This window comes from Syngnathoides biaculeatus, chromosome 3, assembly GCF_019802595.1.
Source record: "Syngnathoides biaculeatus isolate LvHL_M chromosome 3, ASM1980259v1, whole genome shotgun sequence".
NCBI classification, from domain to species: Eukaryota; Metazoa; Chordata; class Actinopteri; order Syngnathiformes; family Syngnathidae; genus Syngnathoides; species Syngnathoides biaculeatus.
In genome coordinates this window covers 12,127,564-12,140,147 of record NC_084642.1, presented here as the reverse complement: position 1 = coordinate 12,140,147, position 12,584 = coordinate 12,127,564, and the positions used below count along the sequence as shown (strand labels likewise).

Below are 12,584 nucleotides of genomic sequence, written 5' to 3'. Positions count from 1 at the left end.
GCCTCCTCTTCCTCTTTGACCATCCCTTTGGCTGGCCTCCATGTCCGCAGAGCAGCCAATCAGAAGCCAGTATTTCTCCTCCCAAATCTTACGCATACGTCGACGCCATATTGAACGTGTCAAAATGAAGGGAATTTGTTCGATGCTTGAAGCTGATGAAATGATGAAATACTGTACTTCACTCCTCTGATTGCTAAGCTATTGCTCAACTAGATCTTCTCATGCTATGTAGGTTTTCTAAAACATAATGATCCGCGAAATCAGTCGCAAAGAAATTTTTTTCCGAAATATAAAGTAATTCTACAAAATCAATTAAACTGTAAACGTTAGTTTCTTATCTAGAAAAAAAGTCACACAAGATTTACAGATTCGTTCATATTTAATGTTAACATTTCAATATTGTAAATAAAAGTCTCACATTCATTGGTAGTTATAAATGCATGAAAACACCAAAATACAATGTATATTCAAAATCTATGAGTTAAAACTTACAATCATGAAGATAATAGTTATATACATTTGTTTTGATACCTATTTTGTCACAGGCCAAAATTTAATTATGGTTTCCCTCAGAGGGCTGTTACGACTGTGAAACCATAAAAAGTTTTGATGGCTTCATCATATTTATGAATTGTATGTACTAGTTTTGGAGTCAGAAATCATGGTTGGTGAGGTTTTCAACTATTGTTAATGTTACTAATGCAAAAATGCTTGCAATATCGCAATGTTATCATTTATCATATGACAAGTTGAAATTTTGGTACAGATTTTAACAGGAATCATGGAAGTTGACACAAATGATCTGCCTTCGGGGGCCACGTAAAATTATGTTGCAGGCTGGATCTGGCCCCTGGGCCTTGAGTTTGACACCTGTGATTTCGGATATACAGTGTGTAAGCAACAAAAACGTATTTTTCAATACGCTGTTATTGCGATGATAAATATTGATATATTCTTTTGAGAACACTATGTACTGTACAGTATATGAGTGTCCAGAAAAATGCTATAATGATTATAAAAATATAATGAACATTGGCAATCATCAGATTACTAGGTCCATGCATTGTTTAAACCAGTGATTCCCAAACAGTGTGCCGGGGTACATTAGTGTGCCGTGGGAAGTTATCCAATTTTATGTAATTCCTAAAAAAAACCATTTATCCAAAGAAATAATGTATCTTTATTCATCTATTTATGCCTCTGAGGCACAATGACTGACAGACAACAACAAAAATCCTCTTCTATTAGATGGCAGGAAGTACATACAGTAATTCATCGATCCATTTTTGGTGACATTTACTTTTGTTGGGTTGCCGTGGGATTTTTAATTGTAAAATATGTGCCTTGGCTCAATAAAAGTTGGAAATCACTGGTTTAAACTGCCTCCGTCTGCCATTTATGTTACTGTGCGTGCATTTTTGTCGCCTCGCTTTATGAAGAATTTGCCACATTCAATATGGCAAACACGCTCTCGTACGCTAGCAGTGGGCGGGCCCTCAGGATTTTCGGCTTCGTCCCAAACCAGACACACAACTTCTATCCAATGAGACGTCAGATGGTGGGCGTGGCTTAGTGTCTCCAAAGTTGTCCGGTCGTCCCCTCATTGCCGCTTCCTGCCTCTCCGTCATTCACACGCCGAGAGCGCAAGAAGTGCCACATATGATAATTTTGAAACCTGCCTCGACTCGAATGTGGATATTTATTAGTCTCTTGCTCTATGTCACAGGCTTGTAGTGTTGAATGAAGTAGACTCCTTCCCACCCCCCCGGCATCCCATCTGTGTATGTGCCTGTGAGGGAAGAAGAGGATCAGGATGATTGCAGCCCAGCTATTAGCCTACTACTTCACTGAACTCAAGGATGACCAGGTTAAAAAGGTGAGTGCCCAATTCTCACTCCGACAGTGTCGTTTATGTATTTTGTTAGTGTCATTTACAGTTGTTGTTTGCGCCGGGCCTGTCACCTGGCAAACACGCTGCACTGTTGTTTCTGTCTTGTAAACGCTAGTACAGTACTGTACAGTCGTACATGACGTGAGCAGGAGTCTGCCACTGGTGCTTCCTTGTTAGTCCCAAGAGGAAACAAAATATCAGGCAGGACAGTTGACCACAGAGAGCAAAGCTTGTTTGAGCATTCATGGATGGAACCGTTTGCGCATTTGTTGCATCTCCCTAGAAGGACACGAGTCCAAAAATGGTCTTGTAGTGTTTTAATCTACTACTAGTGCCACTTTTGGTTAAGTAATACACAATTAAACCTTGATAGTAAACTGTTGTGCTGTAGAAGTAAAATTGGCCCATTGGAAGGCAATAATGGGGGAAAAAAACATACCTAGTAAGATAGTTATTGCACTCGTCCGCTGAATTGTCCTACTCCTTAGAAAATGAGTGCACGAAAGCATTGACCTTAAGATGGCTAACAAGGATATCGAATCAATGGATAGGTTTACAATTACGCCATCTTGTGTGCCATAGATGTCAGAGAACACAGTTGATAGGTGAAGCATGAAGTTCTTTTCTGTCGTTAATTTATCCGATTGGTCTAAGGGTGATGGTGACGTCATTGGAAACCTATCCATTCTCAAACTTCTTTAAAGGTCCACTGTCATGAAATGCATGATTTTTAGTATGTTACTAATGGAAAAAAAAAGCAGCCAGAATGGACCCATCCGTTTTTTCACCACACAACATGATTTTGACGAATACGGCTTTTTGTCACTCCTGCCATGAAAATCCTCTCGAGGGATTTCTTTTCGACAAGAAGCAGGAAGTGACGTTGGAGGCACTAGTGCGCTCAAGCAGACTCGTTTGTTTCTATTAGTTTTACCTGCAGGAAGGGAGCTCGTTGTTCCTTCGTGTTAGCCAAACTGCCGGCTCATTGTATTGCTGGATATTCGGCACAGCTTCGGCGGCGCCTCGTCCGCCCACCGAGTATGGGACACGAAACCTCTTTTCAAAGAAGAGAGCACCTCACAATCGAGTGAAGTGACCGGGTCAATATTCCCCTATCGAGCCATGTTTAGATAATATGCGGATCACTTCTAACAAACAGCAGACTCCCAGACAGTATGTATGAGCCAGCTCGGCTGAAGCCGTACCCCTCGTCCGGCGCGGACTACTACTGGGAGGTAGTTGTGAACTGGTCTAAACGTTTTCCCTCACTGGAATAATGTAGTTGTTGTACTGTTATTCCAAGTTTGTCCTACTAGTGATGACAAAGACTGTACTATCAATTCAATATCTCTAATAACTAGCCAAAGGTCCATTTACCAGTATGGTATTCGTCCACACTGGGAAGACAGTTCAGTCCATTAGTAGAATGGCCCTCGAACTTCCATTGGGTCAAGTGGTGTTTACTGTTGCAGCATAGCAGTTTACTAGTACAGTAAGGTTGAATTGCATACTGGCAGGCTAAAAGTGACAGTAGTAGTGGAAGAAAACCTTACAACTAAGGCTCAGTTGTTCTGCTTCAATGCTGAAATGTCATATTCCTGAGGACGAAGAGCATACTAGTACATGGAGATCAAGGATATTTAGTAAATGATGCTTTCCATAAACATTGACACATTGCTTATCTGAAAATGAAATTAAACATATTTTCAGTTTTATCAGCACTGTATTATCTAAATCAGGGCTTCCAAAATTTAAGGACATATCAAAGTAGTTTTTAAAAGCCCAAAGTTTTTTTTTTCCTCCACATTTGTCAGAAGGTCATGTCTTTGGTGTTTTTTTGATTAGTTTATGTGTAGTGTAGGTCAAAGTTATGTTTCATATAGTTTGAGTATATATTAATTTTTATTCATGTATCTAATAAATAGTGACCGACTGGTCAGCACAGCCGCCTCACGGTTCATTCTAGATGAGGAAATAATATTTCTGACATAAACAATTTTATAGATGCATTTGGAAAAGAAATTTGAGCCTTGAGCACAAACATTTGACCACCCCTGCAACAAACAAGTTGAGCTGGACCCCATGAATGTTCACCTTTCACTGCTTCCTCGCTGCCGTTGTTCAGATTCCTGCTTAAAACGTGACTGAGCCTATTTTCATGGTCCTTTGGGCGGTATTAAAGGAATGTACCATTTTGAACCCCCTCTTACAACTTCCCATCTCGTGGTACAGTTGACAACATGTGATCGTTGTTCCCCAGATCAGAAAGAATGCGCAATATTCACATTTTCCCCAACACGTGCTTCGTGATTCTCAAATGAAGCAGGGGTGGGCCCTTTAAGGTCGCTCATTGATGACGTCACGAGGTTCTCTTTTAGTCACGGCTTCCTTCATAAATGGAGGCAAGTTTTGGCCTGTCACGCTTCTTTTTTGTAACCAGCCCTTTCTCCCTGTGTGTGCGTCTATGCCGCTATGGAACGACGTACTGCGGTGGCAAAAACATTAACAGCATAGGGTATCTGATGCAATGCAGCGCATCTCCCTCCCTCCTTGCCTCCCTCCCTCCCTCTCCTGTCCTCTCTCAGCCTCCCTGAAATAGGCCAGCTTTGAGACATGTGACTCTTAAGTGCCACGCAGAAGCCTTACACTCACACTTCTGCAAGACTCCAGCCAGGTTTGCAGTTCTTGTGCAGCACCTCAGCAGTGAGGGATTGTCAATCCATTGTCGTCAAAGTGTCGTAAATCAGTACCACCATACACCCCCCCCCCCCCCCGAAGTTGAGATTTTCCATTAAACAACTGTGAGGTCCATTTAAAGGCAGACCCCGTGTGGTCAGTCATCAGATGTAAAAAGAAATTCAGGCAGAGACAATGTACAATTTCATACCGCTGCAGCGGGGAGAGGGGAGGGAGGAACACACTGGATGTGTGTTCTCGGCTCCATTGGTTCTTCCTCTCTCTCCCCTACCCCCCAGCGCAGCCAACTTTTATTAGGTAGAAGAATGTGTCATAGGTGGGAGGGCATTAGACAGACAAAGAAACAGATATGTAGACAGTGAATAATGAAGAATGTTTCTGAGAAATGCACAAACTTTGTATAGAACATTCTTAAATAACTTCACAACAACATACTCATTATAGGTCGAAGGTATTTTTGTTAGAGGTGCGTATTGGTCAAGCTCCAACACTTTTTTAAAATAGATTAACAGCAGAGGCCGTGGAACCAGGGAGGGGTTGGAGGGCACTCCCCCCCCCCAAACACACACACACTTTTTACCCAATGTGCCCTTTTTTACCCCAAGTGTCCCTCTTTGTGCAGCAAAAAGTGGCCTTGTAGTGGCAGGCAGTGCCCCTGGAGTGGACATGAGTGCTTCCAGAGTGCCAACAGCCCCTACCCCATTCTCAGTCGATGATTGAGTGGGAAGACACAACTCCAAAGTACTTTGCTTCCCCACTTTCGAAGTTGTTCTGCCTCCTCTGACTAACAGCCAGCATACAATGTACATGCAGACAGCTGACAAGGAGGCCATTTTTGGTTGATGTTAGCATTTAATGAGAACATCATGGTCCATGACTTAAAGGTCCACTATCATGAAATGCATGATTTTTTTATTAATGAAAAAAAAGGAAGCCGGAACACCACACAACATGATTTTGACATATATGGTTTTTTTTCACTCCCGCCATGAAAATCTTCTCGAGGCATTTGTTTTCAAGAAGAAGCAGGAAGTGACGTTAGTAGCAGATGCCGACTCAAGCGGTCTGGTATGTTTATACTAGTTTTACCTGCTGGAAGGTAGGTCGTTGTTCCTCGTGTTAGCCAAAATGCCGGGTAGTTATATTGCTGGATATGGTTCGAACACTCGGGAGGATGGATTCGCTCTTCATACTTTTCCAAAAGACCTGGTTTGTCGTGAAAAATGGTTTGCACAGGTGCAAAGGATGGGAGCTTCATGGGTTCCAAATGACAGGTAGGTGTGTGTATACAGCTACTAAAAAAAAACAATAGTTTGGGGGGGGGGGCGTAATCCTCTCAGAATGTAACAAAAGGTCCGCGTACGTAAGTCAGGGGTGCTAAATGTCGGCGCCGAGCACAGCTTCGGCCGGGCTGGCTCATACATACTGTTGTTTGATGTCTGTTGTTAGTTAGAAGTGATCCGCATATCATCTAAATATGGGTCGAAACGATAGGGTAATGTTGCCCCGTTCACTTCACTCGAATGTTCTCTTCTTTGAAAAGAGCTTCTGTGTCCCATGTTAGGTGGCGCAGCGTGTTTTCAATGGTGAATGTCTCGGTGTGACGTAATGGACAGACGTTGCAGGCAATATGGCTACCACTTGGATGTCAAATGAGACTTCCGCAACTTTGCGCATGGATGAAGCGCTCTCCGCTCATATTTATTTTTTCGTATGGAGATTTAAGTGAATGTTATATGTATTTTTCATTACAAAATCTATTTTAGAATGTTTATAGGCATGACACTTGACCTTTAAGCAACACATAACAAAATTACAGTAATTCCTTGGTATTTTGCGGTTCACCTATTGCTTAACTTTTTAAAAAAGTGGACAACAGATTCCATTCAACCTTTAAGGTTCATCCCCTCGCCGTCCACTGCAGTGTCCTTGACTGTACTTTTGACTGTACATTGTTAGCATTTGTGTGTGTACTGTGATCAAGGCAAGATGGCAGAGGGCAGGCTTGAGGACAGTAGTTTTCAATATGGGCCACATTGTGTGTGTGCACTCACGTACAACACAACAGCATCAGGTTTCAAAGCTCCCCCAAGCCTGTGACAAAGAGAGCAGAACTCTGTTGCCAGGTTAAGGGTGTGTGAGCAAGGGTGAGGCAGGCACTGAAGAGGAAGAAAGAGGAGAGGAATCACTATAGAGAGAGTGTGACAGTGTGTGACTTTTTTTCCTGAACGTTACGCAAAAGCTGCTGGTGACCTCACAGAAGTAAAGTTGTCTGTTAAAGGTGTGTTGAGTGAAAAATAAGCACAGCGTCCCAGCCTCGCCTCTGTTCCACACCAGGCATTGTGAGCCTGAAAAATTCTCTCTCTCCCTTTTGGGAAAAAAAATAATAATAAATCACATATGCTTTAAATTTATAGCGTCAAACGTTTGGACAAAGTGTCTCATTTAAAAAATATAGAAAGTGGACCAAACCTTTGACTGGTAGTAAATATATATATATCAAATAATAATTACAGTGGAAGATCCAATACATCTTCTTCTTTTCCTTTCGGCTTGTCCCGTTAGGGGTCGCCACAGCGTGTCATCTTTTGCCATCTTAGCCTATCTCCTGCATCTTCCTCTCTAACCCCAACTGCCCTCATGTCTTCCCTCACCACATCCATAAACCTTCTCTTTGGTCTTCCTCTCGCTCTTTTGCCTGGCAGCTCCATCCTCAGCATCCTTCTACCAATATACTCACTCTCTTGCCTCTGAACATGTTCAAACCATCGAAGTCTGCTCTCTCGAATCTTGTCTCCAAAACATCCAACTTTGGCTGTCCCTCTAATGAGCTCTTTTCTAATCCTATCCAACCTGCTCACTCCGAGCGAGAACCTCAACATCTTCATTTCTGCCACCTCCAGTTCTGCTTCCTGTTGTTTCTGCAGTGCCACCGTCTCTAATCCGTACATCATGCCCGGCCTCACCACTGTTTTGTAAACTTTGCCCTTCATCCTAGCAGAGACGATTCTGTCACATAACACACCAGACACCTTTCGCCAGCTATTCCAACCTGCTTGGACCCGTTTCTTCACTTCCTTACCACACTCACCATTACTCTGGATTGTTGACCCTAAATATTTGAAGTCGTCCACCCTCGCTATCTCTTCTCCCTGTAGCCTCTCTCTTCCCCCTCCACTTTTCTCATTCACGCACATATATTCTGTTTTACTTCGGCTAATCTTCATTCCTCTCCTTTCCAGTGCATGTCTCCATCTTTCTAATTGTTCCTCTGCATGCTCCCTGGTTTCACTGCATATCACAATATCATCTGCAAACATCATGGTCCAAGGGGATTCCAGTCTAATGTGCTTTACATGATTAAAGGCACTTGAAAACATAGAGATCAAACATTTAAAATCGGATAAAAACAATAAAAATGACATAAAATATATTAAAAAAGCTAATTAAAACCACATACAGTGAAAGTAATGTGATCAAAAAGTTACTCTAAAAAGAGCATGAGAAAAAAGAAGAGTTTTCAATCTGGATTTAAAAACGTTGACACTTGGGGCTGACCTCACCTCTGTTGGCAACGTCTTCCATTTATGTGCAGCATAATAGCTAAATGCTGCTTCGCCATGTTTGCTTTGGACCCTGCGCGCCACAATTTGACCTGAGTCAGTTGATCTCAGAGCTTTACTGGGTTTGTATTCCGTAAGCGTTTCTTTCATGTATTCAGGACCGAACTCAATTTAGTGATTTATAGACCAGTATCAGAACTTTAAAATCTATTCTGTAGCTGACTGGAAACCAGTGCAAGGACTTTAGGATTGGAGTTATATGCTCTAACCGCTTTGTTTTAGTCAGAACGTGAGCTGCAGCATTCTGAATGAGCTGCAGGTGTTTAATACCCTTTTTGGGAAGTCCAGCCAGAAGACCATTACAGTAGTCAAGTCTACTTGAGATAAAAGCTTGGTTGAGCTTTTCCTGGTCTGCTTGACACGTACAAGACTTCACTCTAGATATGTTCTTCAGATGGTAGAAGTGAGTTTTAGTGATTGATTTGATATGATTGTTGAAAGTCAGGTCGGAATCAATTAGAACACCCAGTTTTCGGTGATGTTTACTACCTTGATGTTTACCAACCTTTATTTGAGCCAGTGCACATATTTTACGTTAAAAAAAAAAAAAAAAAAAAAAAAAAAAAAAAAAGCTCACGAGCAAACCCACCCAAAAAGTCACTAAATGTATATACAGTGGGTACTGCGTCTTATGAGTGACCTGGCTTATTTTTTCCAAGATGTGAGTGTTGCTCTGCCAATTTTTTTGTTCTTTGATTTCAGTTGCGAGAAAAAATTTGACTTGTGAACACGAGATATTAGATCATGAACGATTCTTAAAGAGGCCAAGGTTTCTTCTCGCTGTTTCCTGGTTCCTAGGATGTATTGTAAAACTAAACATGAAACAAAGAGAATTACATGTTGTGTAATTTTCATAAAGTATCATGCTAAAGAGTCCTGTTTTCTATGTAAAAAGAAATCCCCAAAATATTTATAGGGTTTATGGAATTTATGGTCCATATTAATGGTAATTCTATTCATTACAATTGGAAAAGACTTTATAATGGCACCTTGACTTATGAGTTCAGAAGATTACAAAAAAATTTACTTGTATATCAAGTCAATAGTCCCCATTGGACTGAATTGAAATACTATTTATACGTGTCAATCCAATTATTTTATGTTTTAATGTAACATTTTCTATCTTGAATCTCAATTTCTTTTTGCAAAAGTTCCCTTTGACAGCTCAGAGAAAGTGCTGTGTCATGATTTCCTGCTGCACAGGCAGTCGTATGACGTCACTACTACATCAACTCTCAACTTGCTGCAGGAGCTAAACCTGTCACGCCACCAGAGGAAAGTGTAAAAAATGCCCAATTTTTCTTCCTCCCATAATTAACTAAGACACACACAGTTATCTAAGCTGGCTGCCTGAAGACGTTCTCAAAATAGAAATGGGAGCAAACTTTCAGTGTAAAAAGGTCATGAGTGAGAATCCAAAGACTGTGAGTGAAAACGGTGAAACCTGTGAAGTTGATCAGTGTTCTGTGACAGTGACAGCCCATTGATATGTTTGGTTTTAAAACGTTTTCCTTTAAACAGACAAAAAAAACAAGCTCACTCTTTAAGACATGAACTTGCACTATCTGGCACAAGAGGTCTTGAAATAGGTTTTTATTATTGCTTTTGTCAGTTTCAAATTTTCTTTTTATCAATAGAAGGTCATTTGTGTGTACTTGGACCGTTCTGCTAAATCAGTGCCATTTGCTTGTTGCCACACACTCAAAATTGGGTTTTTGGAATGTGGGAGGAAACTCGTGTACTCTGAGAAAACACATGCAGGCACGTGGAGAACATGCAAACTACTGCACAGACAGGCCCTCGAGGTCATATTTGAATTAGGCTCGTCAGCGCTATGAAGCGGATATGCTAACCAGTTGGCCAATACAGTACATAAAATGTGTGATTATTAACTTTTTGACGTCATTGTTTCATTGTACTGAAACCTCCTCTGGGGAACAGGACTCAGAGTAACAGGAGTCCTTTTTTTAAAAAAGTTGCATTTAACTGCCATTTTCAAATCAATCATCAATCAAATTTTATTTTTCGTACATAAAAATGCTCACCCCTCCCATCTCCACAAAAAATGCAAACGCACTCATACTAAGACACACACCTGCATGTACTCAGAAATACAGCACCTTTCGACACCTATAGACTTGGTCCTGTTGATAATAAATAAGCACATTACAGTGGTTCAACACAAAATCCATTTTAAAAATAAACAACAGCAATATTAGGTAACAGAACTGAGCTGGCTCTCCTATCTGGGGTTGAGGTCACTGAGGTGGTTAAAAAGCTCCTCGGTGAGAAGGCCACGGGGGTAGTGAGATTTGTCCGTAGTTCCTCAAGGCTCTGGATGTTGTGGGCCTGTCCTGGTTAACATGCTGATGCAACATTGTGTTGACATTGGGTCGGTGCTTCTTGATTAGCAAACAGGGGTGGTGGTCCCCCTGTTTAAGACGGGGGACCGCAGGGTGTGTTCCAACTACAGTGGGATCACACTCCTCACCCTCCCTGGTAAGGTCTATTAAGCGGTGCTGGAGAGAGGAGGGTCCATCGAGACGTTGAATCTCAAATTCAGGAAAAGCAGTGTGGTTTTCGTCCTGGTCTTTGAACAGTGCAGCAGCTTTACACCCTTGACAGGGTCCTCGAAGGTGCACGAGAGTTCCCCAAACCAGTCTATATGTGTTTTGTGGAGTTTGAGAAGGCGTTTGACCGTGCCACTTGCAGAGTCCTGTAGGGGGTGCTTAGGGAGTATGGGTTACCGAACCCCTTGATACGGACTGTTCGTTCCCTGTACGATCGGTGTGAAGAGTGGGGTCCACATTTCTACACATTGGTAGTAAGTTGGACGCGTTTCCATTGAGGGTTGGAGTCTTACAAGGTTGCGCTTTGTCACCGATTCTGTTCCTAACTTTTATGGACAGAATTTCTAGGTAGAGAGGTAGGGGTAGTGTTGAGGGGGTCCGGTGTAGTGGCCTTAGTACTGCATCTCTGCTTTTTTCAGATGACGTGATTCTGTTGCCTACATCAAGCCGTGATCTCCAACTCCCACTGGAGTGGTTTTTAGATGAGTGTGATGCGGCTGGGATGAGAATAAGCACCTCCAAATCTGAGACCATGTTTCTCAGTTGGAAAAGGGTGGTGTTGCCTCTCCGGGATCAGGATGAGATCCTGCCACAAGCTTCTCCTCTGCATTGAGAGGAGCCAGATCAGGAAGCTGGGGCATCTGTTTAGGATGCCTCCTGGACATTTCCCCGCTGAGTTGTTCTGGGCACGTCCCACCGGGAGGAGACCCGGGAACGACGCAGGACATGCTGGAGAGACTACGTTCCTCAGCTGGCCTGGGAACGCCTCTGGATCCCCCAGAAAGCGCTAGATGGATGGACTAAGTTGACAATTCAACCCCTTAGTCAGTCACAGTTTAAATGTCATCAAATGTCCTTGGACTATTTTATTCAGCGGAGTATTTCATATAGCCGTAGGTTTGTTTGGATCGACGTCAACATGCCGAGGTCATTGTGTTTGTCCCGTGTTGTTATTACGGGTAGAAGTTGGAATGTACAGTGCTGCAACGTCAGCTTTGTCAAGACCAGGCATAGCAACTCAACTTAAAATGTCAAAGTAAGGATGCTAACAAATTGCAAAACACAGAGTGGATCACTTTGTCTCGTCTTCGTTATTGTGGTCAGAATTTTTTTTTTTTTTAGTGCAAGTACTAAGAGACTTGGTGTGAGGGTTCACAAGTGACAATAATGAGCATGAGCTTCTATACCAGACTCCACATGTGGGAACATTATAGGGAATGTAACACCTGCACACCATTGTACACACTTGTAAACTGTACCCATCAGGTTGCTTACTGCTTTTTTTGCGCAGTTTACAGTAACTTTATCGTTTATATTTTGAATTTATTTTTAATGGACTGGGAGAATTATGTTCTTAACTCCTGCTCCTAAGTCTGCATTGAGCAGAATAATATTACCTGGAAAAGTTCTGCCATTGCAGAGGTCTGCAAGGTTTTTTCAACAATCCTTTTCACATATGGATCGAGTTCCAAACTCTCCCTTAATTTATTATCATCCCCATCCCTGATGGTATCTTGGATTTATTTATTATTTTTAATTGAGTTGTGGTTATGTCAAAGAATGTTCAGGTTGAATTTTGATGTGACTGGATTCCTGACCACATAGAAATGTTTATATTATAGCCAAAATGAGCCATATCTCATTTTGAATGAAATATTCCACATCATTCATGGTAATGCCAAGAGAAATCCATTTTCCAGATTATGGAAATATTTGTTTCTGAAATCTCCGCACATCTGGTTGTAATTTGATTTGGCCTCTTATCTCAGTTTTATTCCTTTGAAGCAGTATTTCTAAGTTATG

At 41.8% G+C, this 12,584-nt stretch overlaps 1 protein-coding gene across 2 annotated transcripts in view; it reads left to right on the top strand.

Annotated features, from left to right (window-relative positions):
- LOC133497989 (hexokinase-1) overlaps positions 1–12,584 on the top strand; it is a 33,264-nt gene that overhangs the window by 569 nt on the left and 20,111 nt on the right. The window contains exon 2 of one of the 2 annotated variants that reach the window (XM_061814316.1): positions 1,727–1,876. In XM_061814316.1, the coding sequence (XP_061670300.1) occupies positions 1,814–1,876 (63 nt within the window). In that variant the 5' untranslated portion in view covers positions 1,727–1,813. Of the gene's footprint in view, positions 1–1,598; positions 1,877–12,584 lie in introns of those variants that run through there. The other variant, XM_061814315.1, reaches the window with a different exon arrangement.